At 37.3% G+C, this 20,653-nt stretch overlaps 1 protein-coding gene across 1 annotated transcript; it reads left to right on the top strand.

The window, feature by feature from the left end:
• The first annotated feature begins 19,526 nt into the window (after positions 1-19,526).
• LOC120072187 (glutamic acid-rich protein-like) lies at positions 19,527-20,000 on the top strand. Its single transcript, XM_039024595.1, has one exon. The coding sequence runs from the start codon at positions 19,527-19,529 to the stop codon at positions 19,998-20,000; it is 474 nt and encodes a 157-aa protein (XP_038880523.1).
• Positions 20,001-20,653: the final 653 nt, after the last annotated feature.

Below are 20,653 nucleotides of genomic sequence, written 5' to 3'. Positions count from 1 at the left end.
TTATTATTATTATTATTATTTTATAATTTTGTGAAACATTTTTTTAAATCACACCCATTTTTTGGATAACATTTCGCAGTCGTAATCATTCATCGACATCGTTAACTTGTCATCAAAATTTAAATATTGAAAAAAAAAATTCATACCCCATCGGCTTCAGTATGATAAAATATTGTTCGATGACTTTTCTCTTATATAATGACAATAATAAAGTTGTTTAGGGAGCTGGATGCCAATATTCTAAACATTCATTGAATAAAAATGGCCTTTTTCTTTCTTAATTTATTCATTTATTTATGATATAAATATCCTTTTTCTCTAAAAAAAATAGGATTCTTCCTTTCCATTCTTATTTATTCTGTATTCATCCCGAATGGATAAATAGATTTTTGGTTAAAATATTTTAAAATTTGTCCAATTTTACTTCCTATACTTTTAAGTTTTTAATTTAAGTTAAAAAAATTGATAAATAAAAAAAATGTCAAACTATTTACAGAAATTATAAAAAATAAAATAAAATACTCTACGTCTATTAGTAATACATTTTTATCAATTTCTATTACTGATAGACATTAATAAACTTCTATCAGTCTCTATTAAAGAATATTAAAAATTTTGCTATTTTATGTAAATATTAAAAATTTTACTATTTTATGTAAATAGTTTCCTTAATTTTTCTATTTTTGAAAATCCACCATTTTAATTTTTATACTTTTAATAAATTTTAAATTTAATTTTTAACATTTTCATTATATTCCCGTATTATATATTTTTTTCATTAAGAATGTTATAAAATATTTAGTAAAAATTAATTTTGAGGAATTAGATTTAATATTTCATTAATTATAGCATTGACTAAAATTGAATAAATATTAAAATACTGAATTAAAATAATATTTTAACATAGATTCTTTTTTGTAAGGACAAAATTTGTAGGCCACAAAGTGATTCTTACTGTTTAAGAAACTTTTATGTATTTGTTAGGAATTGTACTAAAATTTTATTGAAATTTTGCTCCATCATCATTCTACCTAACCTTTTACTTTTGTGTGCAGGAACCAAATCATCGTCTATTAATTTAATTATATATCAATTTGATCAATATCTCAGTCACATTAATAGGATAAAGAAAATTAGAAGTCTAAAGTGTTAACTTTAAATTCAAAAGTTAAAGGTCCGGTTGATTGTTCTTTGTTTTTTTTTTAAAAATTAAATCTATGGATATTATTTCTACTTTCAAATTTTTTCATTTGTTATCTACTTCTTAAACTAAAATATGCAAATCATTATGAATGAAATAAGCTTAAATTTCAAAAACAAAAATAAAAGACCAAATGGTTACCAAACGAGACCTAAATGAAGAATGGCTGGAAATTCAAATTTTATGAACTTAATTATATATATATAATCCCTCCAATTTTAAAGATGATGTTTGTTTAGGACTCTTTTCAAATATAGGAAAACAAACCAAAATATTTACAAATATAGTAAAATTTTACTGTCTATCTGTGATAAATCGTGATAGACTACTATTTGTGTTATGATAGATACAAAATAATTTTATTATTACTTATAACTATTTTCAATAATTTTATCATTTAAAATAATTTATCGTTTATGTGTAGTCTCTCCAATATAAAAGATGACGTTTGTTTGATTTGACTTCTCTTTCTGATTAGTCTTACTTGATGGGCAGCTGGAATACCAATTACTCTAAAAGCATCATTTTTTTTTTATTATTATTAGTTTGTTTTATCTTTTTATTATTAATTTGCTTCATGCATGATTGAAGATAAAATCCAAAGTATTCTTGAAAGAATGATTAATTATTATTATTTTTAGTTCCATTTAAATGGTATGTTGTTTAAAGGCATGCTTCAATCCAACTTTGGACATGGATTGCTCCAAGTAAATATTGAGTTGTATCAATATTTATTTGTTTATTTTTACTTTTTATAAATAAAAGTAAATATTGACATGGAGGAACAAGAGTTGGTTGGAACCAAGGATTGTCCATGATGCCATAGCCAAATTTTCATTTGAATCTCATAGGACTGTTTGCTACATAGCTATGGATCAAAATTTTACGTTAAGAGCATAATTTTATATCAGATTAAAAGTTTCATATATGATTAAAATTTTATGTTAAAAGCATAATCTCATATAAGATTAAAAGTTTAGTCCATGTACATGCTTCTAAATTTGTATCCATATATGTGGTTTATAAACTTTAACTGAAATGTTTATAATAGATACCTAAATTCTCTATATGATGTATTTGATAGATTCCTATGGTTTCAATTTTTTTTTTTTTTTTTTATAGAATTGTCATACTTTACGAACATTATTCTATAAACGTCATAAAAACTCATAATATTCCAAAATTAGATATTCGGATTTTTTTTTGACATATTTAACCCTACAATACACTAATACTTATCATAAGTTGGTTGTAAGTATCCTTTGAAAAAGATATTCCTCTCTTACTAAGTATAGGTCATACGTTTTTAGTAAATATCCTATTTTTTAATTTTTTTTTTATTCCACTAATACTTATCATTTATTGTGTAGATTGGTTTTCCAAAATTTATTTTATGCATTAACCAATATGATATAAGTCCCTTAAGTTATGGAAGATGTTATGACAATTATATTTTGGATGTGTCATCGTCTGCATGGTTAGAGTATCCGACAGATGCCTTTCACGTCTGACAGTTCATATATATATATTTGCAGTCAATTTCAGTTTGGTTGTTCCGGTACAGGGCATCCATTGTTGTTTAGTTTATACGTTTATTTAAGTTTATTCTTAAGAGTCATGCGTTTGATTCGATTCATTTTGGTTGTCGTATCGAAGGAAATCGAAGTCTCGCAGAAACGTAAGATTATCTTGCATTTTGTTTTTCAATTTTTAAGGAAACAAAAACAGCAAAGAAATCAGAAATAATAATGGATAAACTTTACAGGAAAAATGCTTTAAAAGAAGAAATAAAGGGATAAAGCAACGAACTTTTGTCGAATCCTAAACTCTTCACGTTTTCATTTCTGTCTTCTCAGGGATGTTTCTTCAACGAACAAGGGACACCAGCAACCTTGTTATTCTCTTGGAATCCAAGGGTAGAAGAGTGATCTTTATCACCTTAAAGGAGGAAGAATAATAGAGAATGGTTGAGAGGAAACCTAGATTGGAGGCTAGGGTTTTTCACAATGAAATTTCATCCCTAAATTAGCCATAGATATTTATATGAAGAAGGGTCTATCCTTCTTTCCCAATTTACCTTTAAACTCAATTAATTAAATAATATTTATTTAATTAATTAACATACCAATTAAATAACCATATATATTAAATACAGGTTAATATATATAGTTAATTAATAAATAAATAAACATCACATATTTATTTGTCTCCACCTCTCAAAATTAATTAATTAATTCCTCATGAATCTAATTGATAAGAATTTAATATTTGAATCTTATTCAAATATTTCTATCTTAATTATAGATCACATCTATAATTAACCATATCATATTAATCTCATTAATATGTTATTCCATCAATTGACTTCAACAATTCAAACCATTAACCTAACAAGGGGACCTTATGAACCTACAGATTAGAAGCTCCAATGATATGAGATTAATTAATTAAACTCTTTAATTAAATTAATCAATCTTCATTAACTATTGTTCACTCCACTAAAGACAGATAGATATACTATTCGCACTGTAGATATATTTCTATGTCCACAGATATAACCAATCAACATCGAGTAAACCCTTCACAAATCGCCATAACTATAGTTAGATCAAATTACCGTTTTACCCCTATAGTTACCTCTAACTCATTAAGTATCACTGATTCCTCTAATGAACAAACAGTTTGTAATATACCTATAAACTAACACCTTTCGGGCTAGTGAGAGGTTGAGGCCTCAATGTTCAAGACCTGGAATCAGCTATTAAGAGAGCAATCTATCTACTTTCCCTAAGAACGGGAAGGAGTGAATTCTATCTCGTGTAGTTGTATTCCAAACTCCCTACTCGGACAGATCCCCAAAATGGTAGGCTTATTGAGTTGACTAACAAGGTCACTCCCACCCATGCAAATCAAAGGATTGCCTTCATAAACAGGAGTTCACAACTCACTCAGGATTAAGATCAAGTCACCTATGGTCATCTTAGTGAAATGTAAGTCACCTCTAGAAACGGTGTTATATAAAGAGACTATTCATTTCGTGGTTCGGTCTTATACAAACTCTTTGTATAGAATATCACCGCTCACATGTCTCTATATGAACGATCAAAATCTGATCATTTGTAGCACTTTACAACAATTATAACATCTACAAAGTGGGCCGTATTTGTAGTGTCATCAGGATAAGGTACCTAACCTTATCCATCTACTATAGACCATTTGGGTTATCACTTAAACATGATCCACCTGTATGTTTCCACATACATATTTAAGTTTCATAAAATAACCTTAGATCTTAGTTTATTGGATTGAATTAATATAGTCTAAACATTAATAAAATACTTCTTATTTTATTAGATATGTGTGAAGATCGGATTTCAATTTTCCTACTTAAGCATATAATTAAAGGAATTAACTAAGTGTAAGTTAAATCCTATGTTAAAGAGAAGGAAATTCTAAGTGTTTAAGTAGATTTATTTGGTAGCTTTGAGATAAGTCTTAACTAGTGAAATTTTGGTTAAGTATGAACCAAAAAGAAACCATGTGTTTGGTGACATTAATGCATGAGATGAGACTATAGAGTTTATAAGAATAAGAGTGGAAGCCAAAGACAACCATGCGTTGAGTTTGTGAGGGTTGGATGCATGATTGGTCGATGCATTGGTAAGAGGCATTGCCCAAGTTGCCCATGCGTTGGGATGATGAGATGCTGCGTGAGCGAGAGCGAGAGGGCGAGAGCAATGAGCACAAGGCGTTGGGACTGGGCATGCATGCTGACTAGTATGCGCAAGATGCTGGCGTTGGAGCATGCGCGCGGACAATCGTGTAGAAGCATGCAACGATAAATGATAACACTAGACGATAACACTATGCGATAGCACTATACGATAGCATTACGCATTGAGCGGGTGCTAAACGATAAGTTGAGCGTTAGACGATGCGCAGGCACTGAGCGATAGATGCAAGAGCTACACGATGGGCGCTACACGATGAGCGTGAAAACTACACAATCGGCATCAGCGCTACACGAGGATGTTGGGCGATGGCGCTATACGATGGGCATGGGCGCTAGATGATAACCGGGATGTGCTAGACAATGGGCATCAGCACTACACGATGGGCATCAGCGAGATCTGCACGATGAATGAGAGCTGTGCGGTAGGCTGTGTGCTATGCATTAAACAGTAAGAGGGCTGGTAGACGATGAACTAGACAATGAGCGGAAGAGCTAGACGATGAGCTAGTCGATAGAACAAGCCATGGTGCGCGCATGGTAAAGTGTCTATGTATTGCTAAGGCTGGTGGTACATAAGGCTTGTGAGGTTAGTGTGCGTTGGTCTTGAGCAAGAGACTAAGGACATTGGCAAGCAACAAGGACATGCTAGCGTCATAAGAGATGCATTAGCAAGAGGCTAGGCGATGGTAAGATAGACCATGAGGCGTTGAGTTGAGACCTAGCTTGACCCAAGGGTTATTATGCGTTGGGGATGTGATATGTGCTAAAGGACGTTCGAGGGCATGTGGGCGCATAGGACAAGGCTTGAGCAAATATATGCATTGGAAGAGTGTTGGTCATAATCCTAGTTGAGTGCATGGGCCAAAGGTAAGCCATGCGAGAGGGAAGGATATATGGCCATAGACTTGAAATATCTTGGGTTTAGTATGGCTTAAGTGATGCATTGATAAGGAAGCCATGGGCTAATGATGGCTAACCAAGGAAGGGCTAAGTCTAAGTTAGTAGGAGGTGGAATTCATGCAAAGGAAGTGTGAATGAGGAAGACAACTCAAAGTAGGAGGTGGATGCACCAAGGAGCTTGCAAACCGATTAGGTTGAGCTGGATGAAGGAGAAGCTAACACTTCAACCTGGTTGTGGCAAGGAGCTGTGTTGGCAAAAGGAAGAGAGGATGTCTGGACATGCAGCCAAGTACGAGGTATCGGAGAGAGACTTTGGATGCCTATAAATAGGGCCAAAGACTTCTCTTCAGATCATAACTCGAATTCTCTTCAAAGGACATTAGAAAAAGTGTATGCGGGCTGATTAGGAAGAGATTATGCGTTGATGAAGGAATGCATGTGTTGGTAGCAAGACCATGTGTTGGTCAAGAGGTTCTAAGAGGAGGAAATGCTGGTGGACAGTGAGGTCTGGAAGTAGCATCAACTTGGGACGAGGAGTTCTCCCAAACTACTCGTGCATTTAGAGTAATTCCAAAGTCACTTGAAATCTGGGAGAGTATAGTTTTCAAAGTAGGGCTGTCAGAGAAGAAACTCCAAGGAATCACGCTGAAGAGTCAGGAAAAGATAGAATGGTCGAGCTCTCGGATAAGCTTGAGCTAGTCTTGATGATTCGAGGATTCCGACCAAACCACAAGGAGTTCTAAGCTAAGATTTTAAGATAGGCTTTCTGAGACAATTTAGAACATGTTTACAAAAGGAAGTATTTTAAAATAAGGTATGGAACTATGAGTAATCTAAGCTTGTAGTCGAATCTAGAATTTAGGGTTAAAAAGGGAAACCGAGGAAACCTAAGGAACTTCAGAGAGGAAAGTTCCTAACCAACCAAGGTGAGAGGTTATTCTATTGCTTGTATGGTTGATTTCTATGTATATATGTGATTAGATATATTGGTTATATTTGAAATGTTGGCATGATTGGAAAATGTGTCTTGTCTGGATTTGATTGTTGTTGTGTTGTTGTCATAATGCGTGTGTCATTGTGTTGGAATGGGATTTGTACTCGGAATACTATTAGCATGCCTTGTGGATACTTGGCTAGGATTGTTAAGGTACCTGACTGGAATTTTCAACGTATCCAAGCATGCCTAGCAGGAATTATCGATATACTCAGTGGACTATAGGATTGTGTCCACGTTAGTCATCGCGGGTTATTCACGAAGAATACCCGAGAAAGATACATGATCATGCCAGGGTTGTCCAGCTGACAGGCTGGGAAGGTTACATTTTGTTATGTGATTATTGTTGATTGTGGAATTGTTTTCCCAAAAATGAATTTTCGAAATCAAACTTATGTTTGTATAAAGCTGCCACTCACTGAGCTTTGTAGCTTATGTTTTCCATGTTTTATTTCTTCCTCCCCTAGGTAGTGGAGGGTGAGGAGTTTCAGAGTGCTGCTAAGGTCAAGGTCTGCCACAAGCCATAGTCACACTTTCGACATTTAGAGTTGTTGATGTAAACTTTGTAGTTAAGCCTGAGAGTTGTATAAACGTTGTGCTGTTGGTAATAAAATGAGTCAGTCAAATAATTATTGATTACATCTTTGGCTTAACATTTATTGAGAATAGTAAGGTAGAGATGGACAGTAGGTATCATAAAAGGGTGGTATCTACGGTCCCTCATGCCTCTCCTTGGGATTAGGAGGTAGGCTCGAGGCGGGGTGTGACAATATGTGATTTGTGTTTATAAACTACAAGACGTATGAGATTTAGGACATCAACTCCAACAATCTCCCACTTGTCCTAAAGCAAGTGAGATGTGATAACTTGTAGAAATATAAGTTATTTATGCCATCTTATCTAGATATTGTGGCAAAAAGTTAGTAATTATGTGCCAATTGTATGAAAATTAACTTAGTATGACAATAATTATAAATGTTTGCAATTACACCCATTAACGCCAAAAAGATGGAGGACAAGCCAAACTTTACTCTGTTTTGCAGGAGACCAAGTCACCACTTGCGCTCAAGGCTCATGAGAAACTAATCAACGCATCTCTATCATATTGCGCCCATCGATCAACCTTGAAGAGACAATTACCAAAAGTAACGGTGCAATGCGATAGTCGGTCTAGTGCTATGCTACGACCGCATGGTGTAATAAACAAACACCGCATGCAAACTATGATCGAAAGATGCAACCGAGCAACGCAAAAGCGGAGATTAGACACGTGTACAAACTAACGGTTGTGCAAAATTGATGGTTTAATTGCATAACAGAAGGAATAATATCCCTCCATCTGTGGAATTACCATAACCATCAAGTGGGGACCACATGGCCAGAGTCAAAGGATCTGCTCCTATAATACCCCAGCGAATTCAGAGAAAAAGGATGCTATTTGATATTGGGCCAAGTGCTGTAAGATTTTAGAGAGAAAAAGGTTGAGCTGAGTGTTGAAAAGAAGAAATCAGGAAGAGAAAAAGATAAGGCCGAGAGGTAAATCTCAGATTCGACCAGTTGTATACCCGATCAAAGCTCTGTGCAGAGACCCCTGCTACGGTGGAGCAAGCCTGAGAGGAAAGCTCTTCTTGCCATCAAAACCATCCTATCTGGAAAGCAAATCTCCATTGAATCTGTGCCAAGACATTGGCATATGATTTTATCTGTTCTATCTCTCTTTCACTGTATTCCATGTTTTCTTTATCTCTACATTCACACATCATGTATCAAACACTTAGTAGAAATATTAAATGTTTCGATAGATTTCATTTACCATTCTCTGTCTATTTCCGTTCACCCATTAGTCACTTCTCCATGATGTTTTCTTAATATCTTGATGAGCAATATGAATCACCAAGAACTTAATATGTATTAAAGTTATCAAATACGTTTAGCTAAAGCATGCTAGACGACATCTTCACCTGTGAGAGCAGAAGTGAAGATGTCATTCTGATCTATCGAGAGAAGGTCAGAAGAGTGCGTTAACTAAAGCGAGTAGTACTTCCAGACATGGAAGCAACCTTGCGTTCATTACGTTAGACTCTATTTCACCACAGACATGTGGGAGATGCGACCGATCACTGAAAGGTGTACGCCAAGAGAAGTGCGGAACAGTATTTGTACCTTCAATTCGTTTAAAAACTTGCATTGTTTGTAATACTTATTTTTCTCTTTCTAATCTGTTCACAAGACTTGTCGTCGCATTCCACGTCTTTGCACAACCTTCACAGCCAGCCTTAATCCTAGTATCTTGTATATAAACCCTGTATCTTGTAACATCTAGTTGAGGTTTATTGTATTTTCATGTTTTATCACATCTTACTGCTTTCCTTTATTTTACTGTAATTTACATACTGTACACACTTTTATAAAGAATTGAAAAACCCAGTCGCATATACCATGAATATACCGCAATAACCGGCACCACTTCCCCGTGTTTGACCTCGAATCACACCGAGAAACTTGCGGTGGAATTACACTTGGTTCCATCGTAAGGAAACTTGTGACAACGTAGGGCATACTACTTGAGCATCTCTAATTAACGCATAAATAGTAGTAGTATCGCATCATCATGAGCATTGAATATCATACATACAAATCACGTTACAAGATGTATAATATCAAATCCAATGCAATGAGTGGAGTATACAGTATCAAATACCATAAGTGGGATGTACAATATCAAATATAATACAATAAACTAAGGCATACAATATACCCAATAACATCTCCCACTTGCCTTAGATTAGGTTACCTATATCTCATAGACCCATGTTTTCTAGGTGACCCTAAAAAACTTTAGCCGTGAGAGCCTTTATAAATAGATCAGCAACGTTGTGCTCAGAGGCAATTTTGTGATAGTCACATCTCCCCGTTGTACAATCTCCCTAATGAAACGATACTTGCACTCAATGTGCTTTCCTCGTTTGTGACAATGAGGCTTCTTGGAGTTTTCCACTGCACCAATGTTATCACAATAAAGGGTGACAGGCGATGTCATGTTTGGAACAACTTTCAAATCTGCCAGAAATGTTTGAGCCATACAACTTTCTTAGCAGTTTCACAAGCAGTTACATATTCTGCCTCCATCGTGGAATTTGTAATGCATCCTTGCTTGATGCTATGCCATACTATAGCTTCTGCATTCAGAGTGAGCACTAATCCTGATGTGGATTTCCTGGAATCCTTATCAGTTTGAAAATTAGAGTTAGTGTATCCTGTAAGGATCAAATCCTTAGCACCATATACAAGCATATAGTTTCTTGTTCTCCTAAGATACTTGAGAATTCCTTTAACCACTTTCCAATGACCTAATCTTGAATTGGACTGATATCTACTGATCGCTTCTACTACATGGCAGATATCGGGCCTAGTACACATCATGGCATACATAAGGCTACCTACTGCAAATGCATAAGGAATCTGTTTCATCTCCTCAACCTCTTGAGGCGTCTTAGTACAATTGTTCCTTAGACAGAATAATTCCATGCCTAAAGGTAATAAACCTTTATTGGAATTCTGCATCAAATACTTGACAAGTATTTTGTCAATATACGATGCTTAAGACAAGGCTAGCATTTTGTTCTTACGATCTCTTATGATTTGGATCCCTAGAACATACTGTGCTTCATCCAAATCTTTCATTTGGAATTGAGCAGCTAACTATTCCTTAATTTTGGTCAGAAAACCTACATCATTCCCAATGAGTAGGATAATGCTACTAAACCATTAATGATCTTCTTGTAAACACGAGGTTCATTAACATTTTGATTAAAGACATAGGTTTTGACCGCAACGTCAAACCTCATATTCCAAGATTGAGATGCATGTTTCAATCCATAGATGGACCTATCTAGCTTGCAAACATTTTTCTCTTGACCTTGTACTATGAATCCTTCTGGTTGAGTCATGTAGATTATATCTTCAACATTACCATTCAAAAAGGCAGTCTTGGCATCCATTTACCATATCTCATAGTCATAATATATGGCAATAGACAAGAGAATCTGGTAGATTTATCATAGCAACAAGTGAGAAGGTTTCTTCATAGTCCACTCCCTCAACCTGGGTATAACCCTTTGCTACTAATCTAGCCTTGAAGATTTGCACCTTTCCATCTACACCTCTTTTCCTCTTGTAGATCCACTTGCAACCTATAGGTTTTACCCCATCAAGTTGGTCTACAAGTTCCCAGACAGAATTGAAGTACATAGACTTCATTTCTTGATTCAAGGCCTTAATCCATTCATCATTGTCAGCATCTTCCATTGCCTTCTTATAAGAAAATGGATCTTTAACGTTATCATCTTGTATAATACTTTGAGTTTCAGTTAAACCCAAATAGCAAGTGGATTGATTTCTAACAATCCCACTACCTCAGGCTACCTCAACTCTTGAGTAGGATATGTTTGACTTGATGAGCAATATCAACAAATCTTGTTGAATTGTTTTCTTCTTCAACAACTCTTGTTGAAGTTTCAGTAGTGTCTTTGGTGAGTTCATTCAATACAATCATACACTGTGACTTCCTCCAAAAAAGTTGCATTTTTCGATACAAATACCTTATTCTCTTTTGGATCAAAAAATAGACCACCTCTTGTTTCCTTGAAATAGCCTAAAAATAAGCATAATTTTGAACGCGGTTCCAATTTCTTTGGGTTTTCCACAAGAACGTGTGCTGAACACCCCAGATCCTGAGATGCCATAAACTACTTTTACGACCTCTCTATAACTCAAAAGGTGTTTCAGAAACACTCTTTGATGGACTTGGTTCAAAAGGTATGTTGCAATCTCTACCGCATAACCCTAGAATGAGATGGGAAAAGAAGCATAACTCATCATGGAACGAATCATGTCTAACAAGATTCTATTTCTCCTTTCTGATACACCATTTTGTTGAGGTGTATCGGGCGCTTAGAGTTAAGATGTGATTCCATGTTCTATCATATAATTCTAGAATCCTACATCCATGTACTCTTTACCTCGATCTGATCGAAGTGTTTCTATCCTTTTATCTAACAAATTCACAACCTCAGCCTTTTACTCCTTGAATTTTTCAATTGTATCAGACTTGTATTGCATTAGATAAACGTACCCGTATTTAGAATAATCATCAGTGAAAGTGACGAATGTTGGGTTGTATGTCCTAAAACTTGCAGTTTGTAAAATTAAACATATTCTATGTGCAATAAATATGTTATTGAGGTTCATTCAATGAAGTTGTTATTGAATATGTAAGTTGCACTTGTAAAGCCTAAATCTAATAAACTAACAAACTCATGGCTATAACATGAATACTTAAATTTTATGTGGAGACCTAAAAGAGGATCAGGTTTGAGTATATAGTGACGAAAAATTAGCCGTCAAAGACTTGATGACTAAAATTAGAGGGACGCAATATGCGATGCATGTCTTAAGGTATGCATTGATACTCATACGTCGGTGGTCATGCGTTGGAATGAAACTATGCGTTAACGAATGTATGCGATGACCATGCATTTCCGTCACAAGTTTTCTTGTGCTCATACCAAGTATAATGCGAGTGCAAGTTTCTCGGATGATTGGAGATTGAATTCAGGGACTTGTAGCTAAACGTATGCGGTAATGTGTTTGCGATGCATGAATAAAAGAATGATGGAGGGTATAAGCTAACACTACTCCTACTCCTAACTAACAGACAATGCAATGAGAAGTATGAATGAGAGGTAGAGATACGACAACTGTTGACGTAAAGTAAATGGATGGAAAATAGATAAAATGTGAGGATGTCTTTATCGCAACCCTTAAGAGTGACCGCGAGGGCAACCTCAGCCAATGCAAGCTATACGATCATGCTACACACACTTGAGCCTATTTCTAGGACGCATGCGATGTATATGCGAAATGTCGGGATGACCACATACCACCGTATCCTATGTCTTGGATGCATGCAATATCCTCTCCGTAGGGTGCATACGCTGTATAATAGCAAACGAAGCTTATTCCTAAGTTCCCCATTCTTGCTTATGCCATCTAATCCGCTCTCTCGAGACTTAGATTTGGATTTTAGACTACTCTTCCAAGTATGCTGATAACTTGTAGGAATACAAGTTATTTATACTGTTTTATTTAGATATTGCGGCAAAAAGAGAGGAAAGTTGCGTCGTTAGTATAAAAATTGGCTAAGAAATACAAAAATTATGAAAAGTCGTAAATACACCCACTAACACCATTGCGATGGCGAATAGAATGTTTCAATTTTAGTTTTGCAGGCAATGGGTCGTCGCATGCGTTCATGGACTCGAAGATGAAATAAACAATGCATCTACGTCGCATTGAACCCATCAATCAAGAACGAAGAGATGATCAACGCAATGACGACGCATGCGAAAATCAATCATGTGCTTAGCGAACAACGCAATTTCAACCGCATGCAGTAATAAAAAACAACACCGCATGTGATAACTTATAGAAATACAAGTTATTTATACTGTTTTATTTAGATATTACGGCTAAAAGAAAGAAAAGTTGCATCGATAGTATGAAAATTGGCTAAGAAATGCGAGAATTATAAATTGTCGTCAATACACCCACTGACGCCATTGCGATGGTAGAATAGAATGTTTCAAGTCTGCTTTGCAGGAAATCAAGTCATCGTATGCGTTCATGGCTCAAAGATAAATGGAACAACGCATCTACATCGCATTGCGCCCATCAATCAATAATGAAGAGACGATCAACGCAATGACGGTGCATGCGACAATCGATCAAGAGCTTTGCGATCAACACAAATTCAACCGCATGTGGTAATAAAAAACAACACCGCATGCGAGAGATAGATCGAAGATGTAAAAGAGCAACGCAATTGCGGAGGATTCAGACGCGTGTACAACTGTCAATTGTGCATTTCTTACGGGATTGATTGCGTAACAGAAGGAATATTCACTCCACCATTTCAGGAACTTCCTTAACAATAAAGTGGGGACCACAATGCAAAGAGTCAAAGCTTCGTCTATAAAGAGCTTCTGTAATTCCATTGAAAAGATATACTCGATACGGGAGACTTGAATGCTGATCCGAGAGAGAGACTAGTTGAGCAATTAATCAGAGTAGATCCGAGAAGAATCAAGAGACAAGGCCGAGAGGTGAGTCTCCGGGCAAAGAATCCTTTCAATCCTCGCCGTTGAAGCTCTATATGAAGGTCACTTCTATCAGACGAGCAAACCTGAGAGGGAAGCTCTTCTCTTCATCTATTCCACACGCCGGCAAGCAAAACCTCTACCCAGATCTGTGTCTAGACGTTGACACTCTTCTGTATTTGTTTCTATCTCATTTTCATCACTTGTACTCATCTTCTTTACTCTATCATTCACACTATGTATTAGACGCTTAATCTTAGTATTAATTATTATGATCATTTCCATCTCTGTCTATTTTCGTTCATCCATGATTCACTTTCTCCATGACATTTTCTTAATTCCTTGGGTAATTAATAAGAATTAAGCAAGTAAATTAATCTGTGTTAAGGAAATAATTATGTTTAGCTAAAGCATGCTAGACGACATCTTCATCTGTGAGAGTAGAAGTGAAGATGCCATTCCGCCTATCGAGAGAGGGTTGGAAGAATGCGTTAACTAAAGCGAGAAGTACTTCCAGAGATGGAAGCAACCTTGTGTTCATCACGTTCATCCCTGTTTCACCATAGAGATATGGGAACGCGGCCGATCACCGAGAGGTGTACGCCAAGGGAAAGCGGAACCTTAGTTACATCTTTAACGCAGTTAACAAACTTGCGATGTTTTTACTAATTATTCTTTCTATTTCTGATTCATACATAAAGACTTGCCATCGCATACGACGATCCTTTGTATAACGTCACAATCAGTCTCAAACTCAGTATCATGTATCATGAATCTTGTATCTTGTATCATAATAGTTTAGGACTTTACTTTTATCGCACTTTTATTTTATCAACGCAATTTATATTTATCACAATTTAAATTCATGTACAAACCAAATCTTTTATTAATTGTAAAACTGGTCGCATATATCACGAAGGTAACACATTAACGAAAACAATCCCTGTGTTTGACCTCAGATTACTCTGAGAAAATTGAGTTGGAATTATACTTGGTTTCTGTGCAAGGAAACTTGTGACAACGCATTATTCCATAGCATACTACAAGCATATAGTTGACAACGCATATATTTAGAAGTAATGCATAACACAGCATCCACATTCCATTTCCATCATTACGTCATCAAGTTTATGGCAACATGAGCTTGTTGTTCATTCATCCATATTCATATTTGTTCGCATGCTGTAAGCTAAAGACACATTTTCAGCATTACAGCATGCGGCAATCGATCAAAGGTATGAAGAGCAACGCATTCGCGGAAGATTCTGACAAGTGTACAACTTTTAGTTGTGCATTTCTGACAGATTGATTGCGTAACAGAAAGGAATTTTCCATTACTCCATTTCAGAAACTACCAAAATTAGACAGTAGGGACCACAAATTCAAAGAGCCAAAGTCTCGCCTATAAATAGCTTCCTCAAATTAACTGACAGATATACATGTATACATAGAGATGTGCATATACTGATATTGGGAGAGAGGCTGGTCTGAAGCGACTACAAAGTAAATCCGGGAGAACTCCGAGCAAAGAATTCTTCCAATTCCCAAAGCTGAAGCTCTGTGCAAAGGTCAATTCTACCGGGAAAGCAAGCCTGAGAGGGAAGCTTTCCTCTCCACCACTTCCATACGCCGGCAAGTACAAATCTCCGATCGGGATCTGTGTCAAGACGTTGACACTCTTTCCGTATTTGTTTCTATTCTCTATTTCATCTTCTTTAATCCTTCATTCACAACATGTATCAAACGCTTAATTTTAGAATTAAATGTTATCATCGTCACCATTATCATCTCTCTGTCTCATTCCATATATTCATAATCCATTTTCTCCATGATGTGTTCTTAATCTCCGGGTTAAAAAGAGAGAATTAAGCGAGTGAGTTAATCTATGTTAAGGAATTAATTAAGTTTAGCTAAAGCATTCTTGACGGCATCTTCACCTGTGAGAGTAGAAATGAAGATGTTATTCCACCTATCGAGAGAAGTTTGGAAGAATGCGTTAACTAAAGCGAGAAGTATTTTCAGAGATGGAAACAACCTTGCGTTCATCACGTTCATCTTTGTTTCACCATAGACATATGGGAATGCGGCCGATCACTAAGAGGTGTATGCCAAGGGAAAGCGGAACCTTAGTTGCGTCCTTAACATGATTAACAAACTTGCGATGTTTTTACTTTTTACTCTTTCTCTTTCTGCTTCATTCATAAGACTTGCCATCGCATACATCGATTCTTTTGTACAATTTCACAGTCAGTCCTCGACCTCAGTATCATGTATCATATATCTTGTATCATGTATCATAGTAGTTTAGGAATTTATTTTACAACGCATTTTTATTTTATCAACGCGTTTTTACTTTCATCGCAATTTATATTTCTATACAAACCAACATTCTTTATTCATTATTAAAATCGGTCGCATGTATCACATAAGTATCGCATTAACGACAACAATCCCCGTGTTTGACCTCGGATCACTCTGAGAAACTTGCGTTGGAATTATACTTGGTTTCAGTGCAAGGAAACTTGTGACACACACTACTTCATTGCATACTACGAGCGTATCACTATCAATGCATACTCTTAGAACGTACTATTGCATAAAATTATCTTTATTGCAGAACACTTGAGTGCATTTAGCACATCATTCATTTCATTCACAAGCCATGTGTTAGAGTTAGATAAAGATAAATATTATAAAATTTAGTCATCAAGTTTATGGCAACATGAGCTTGCATGATTCATCATCACAGTGCATGCAAAATAAGGAATTAATCTTTTATCGTTACAAGTTTATGGCGCCGTTGCCGGGGATTGGTAACGGTTAGTGTTGAATACTTTTGTGGTATTTTGTAGGACAGATCTCTGTTGTACTGTCTGTTTATCGCGAAGAGCAGGTTGACGGTTTATGAGTACTGAAACTGATCCAGAATTCAAACTGACCCAGAGATCGAGCGTACTTTTCACACGAGGGCACGCCAGAATAGAGTTAGGCGAAGAAGAGTCGATATGGCAAACAACAACGAGAGGCTTGAAAGAGATCAAGGGGCGAATCGGCCAGTGCAAGATCTTGTCTTTCTTGCTGCTGACTGCAACATCCCCATGAGAAACTATGCGACGCCCATACGACTTCTTACCTGGAATTTCACGACCAATGGTTTAAGAGAACGCACGCTTTGAAATAAATTCGGTCATGCTCCAGATGATACAAAACACGGGGCAATTTGGAGGTCTACAAGGAGAAGACCTGCACACCCATCTTACCAGTTTTGTGGAGATGTGTAGCACTTTCTCCATCCCTGGCGTCACCCTGAAGTAATTAGAGTTTACCTCTTCCCATACACACTAAGAGATGAAGCAAAGAGGTGGGCTCATTCGTTGGAGCCAAATGAAATCACGTCATGGGACTAGTTGGTGGAGCGGTTCATGAAAAAATTCTTCCCTCCAGCAGTCAACGCAAGGAGACGAAAGGATGTGCTGAATTTTGAGCAAATGGATAATGAGACTTTAAGCACCGCTTGGGTGCGCTTCAGAAGGTTGGTGAAAAATTGTCTGCATATCGGGATTCTCGATTGCATTCTGATGGAAACATTTTATAACGGTCTGAATCGATCAACGCAAGCCATTGCTGATGCCTCCGCAGTGGGAGGATATATGGATAAGACCTACACAGAAGCCATGGTCATCCTTGATCGCATTTTGCGAAACACGGATGACTGGGTAGATGATGGGTATGGGGGAAGAGGCCCTAAGAGAAGAAGAAACGATAATGCCATTGTACCGGCAGATACAATGACAACTTTGGCCGCACAAGGCCGCGGTGACCTCTCTCCTTCAAACGATGGCACTTAATCAAGGTGCTCTCTCTCAAAGTTCAGCACAACCCAATGCGCCAGTGCAAGTGGCCGCAATAAGTTGCATCCAATGTGGAGAGGGCCATGTAGTAGAGATGTGCCCATCGAACCTGCAACAAGTGTTTGCTATCTAGAATAACCCGTACAACAACACTTACAATCCAGGTTGGCGAATCACCCTAACTTCGGTTGGGGAGGGAATCACAACCAAGGAGGCCAAAGTAACCATCAGAACAAAAATTTGGGGAATCGAGGAAATCCTCCATCTTTCCACCAGAATCAGAATCAGAGTCATCAAAGGAAACCGCATAACCAACCGTCTTCATCAAACACCTCTGTGAATTCGTCATCATTGGAGGCCTTGCTGAAACAGTATATTGAGAAAAATGATGTTGTTATGCAGTCGAGCTTTGCAACAGAACACCGGCAACGCTGCCAAGTAATTAGAAGCCCCGGGATCTCACGGGAAGGAACAATGTCCTTGACGACATTACGCAGGCAAGTTTGACCGCCTGCAGGGGTGTGGATTGCGGTAATCATGAGAAAATTGTCTTTCAATCCACATCTCTAAAATCTATGTTTAATTGTTTTCTTTATTGCTCTCCTTTATTGCTCTCTGCGTTACATTATTTATTGCTTTCTTAAACTAGCTTTTATTGCTTTATTAATTTAGTGTTCATTTAATTCAATTGTGTTGTTTCCTTGTCTTGTTCAATTTCCTTACTTTCTGCATTAGTCGCGTTGTTCTTAAATTTCCGTGAATGATAGATGTAAGAGAAAACGAATACCGCAAAGTCTTAGCGACTTGCGTTGTTGATGAAAAAAAAAATAATAAAAAAAAATTATTAAAAAGTTGGTATGCATTGCAATGATGGGTGCATCTTGCGATGACAAGATACACTTTGCATCCATCTTTCACAAACGCATTGCGCTGAGGGGTGTGTTGCGCGTGTATGTATTTTGCACCCGTCCTTAGCGAAAACGCACTATATCCAGGTAGTGTTGCACCAGTAGAAATATCGTGCGCCCATCCTCCAGAAATGCGTTGAGTTAAGGGGTGTGTTGCGCTGATACATGCGTTGTTGCCCGTCCTCTGCAAATATGCATTTGCGTTAATGGAGACATTGCGTTAATCTTAACCTTACGCCCATCCGAATAAAACACAAAAGATAAATTCTTTTTGCAAAGAGAGTAGTCCAATCGTTTAGGCTTTCAAGGAAATGATGATTTAGCAGATGAAAGGACATCATTCTTTGCTAATTCATAAATGTAAGGAGTGCGGTGGCAAGCTTTTTGAGTACCTCGAGGCCTGCCATGCAAAATTTGCATTGGGCCCATCAAGGCCCAACCTATAAATTCCCTCCCCCTTCGTCTGAAAAAGTCTATTTGAATCTTTTGCGAAAACGAAAACCCTAGCGAATCCTTTGCATACCCAGACTTTCAAACTTTCTTCATAAACCCTAAGAACTTTCCCAACTCTTTCACTCACCATAGCTATGACCGATCAATCTTCCCATTCATCTTCATTACCTTCATCACCTTCACTAGCCCAAATCACTGCAAGAGAGGCAGCATTCCTCGCAGCAAGCCGCCGCCTCGTTGCCTAACTGAAAAACATCCTAATAATCATCGAAAAACCTCGGCGAAAGCCTTTTGTAGCTAGACCACTCCAAATCTGAGAGGGGCAGAGCATGGAGAGTGCCCCACTCCCAACACTATCATCCGAAAGCGAGAAGAAGAGAAGAGACGACAGAGAAGTGTTTAGGAGCATCCTGAGTAACATGAAGAAGGAGGGAGGGCTACCCGAAGTTGGAATTGTTAATCAGCCCTTGCCTTCAGAGGAAGAGATGGAAGAAGCTTCGAGAAAGAGCGCTCTGGTCGTTTCGAATCCTAAGGAAGCTGTCCAAACAGATTCCTATGAGGGACCCATCAGGGTTGCTTTGGAGGAGGTGAAAGCGAAGAAGCTGCCGGAAATGGCTGAAGAGAAGAAGAAAAAGAAAAATAAGGAGAAGAGGACAAAAGGAGATGAAGAAGCCCAGCCAAGGAAGGAAAAGAAAGAAAGAAAATCGAGTAAGAAGAAGGAACGCAGGCGAGAAGAGAAGTGCCTGAAGAAGAAGGAAGAAAAGAGAAAGAGGGCTGAAAGCCCAGAGGTTGACGGAGAATAAACCACCGCAAGGGTGGATGAGGGGGTGTCAACGCAACAAAGAGAATCAACGCAACCTGAAGAGGCATCAACGTAAATAAGAACGGTTGCGACTAAAGACCCAGAGGATCTAGACATCACCTCTCTTATGCGGCGTCGCAAGGAGAATATGCCGCAAAGGTCAACAAGTGAACCACAATTTTTGCAAAGTGTAGCAGAAGAGAAGGAAAGGAGAAGAAGAGAGGAAGAAGAAAAACAAGAGAAAATGTTACGTGTGCAACAAATCATCGTAGAAGGGAATCTGAGAAGAAAACTACACGATGAAGAAGTGCACCGTAACAATGCAATTTCGATAGAAGAAGAGAGAATAAGGCTCGAGGAAGAACAGCGCATATTGCTGGCCTCAGAGCAATTTAAAAGAGAAATGAGAGAAGAAGAAGAGGAAGAAGGAAGAGAAGGAGAAAAGGCGCAAAGAAAATGTGCAGCGCATTCGAGAGAAGAAAAATAAAGAAATTGCGAATTAGGAAAGGGAAGAACAGCGCAAGGATCGGGAACGGAGACAAAGACAAAGATCCTGCCTTGCGTTGGCAAAAGATAAGGGCAAAGCGAAAGTTGAAAGCAGTGAGCCTGCGGTGGCCAAAGGACGGCCATCAAAGAAGAAGAAGAATGATGACA

Source organism: Benincasa hispida, chromosome 2 (genome assembly GCF_009727055.1).
Source record: "Benincasa hispida cultivar B227 chromosome 2, ASM972705v1, whole genome shotgun sequence".
Taxonomy (NCBI): domain Eukaryota; kingdom Viridiplantae; phylum Streptophyta; class Magnoliopsida; order Cucurbitales; family Cucurbitaceae; genus Benincasa; species Benincasa hispida.
Note: the sequence above shows the minus strand (reverse complement) of the source record. Positions and strands in the feature narration are given on the sequence as shown.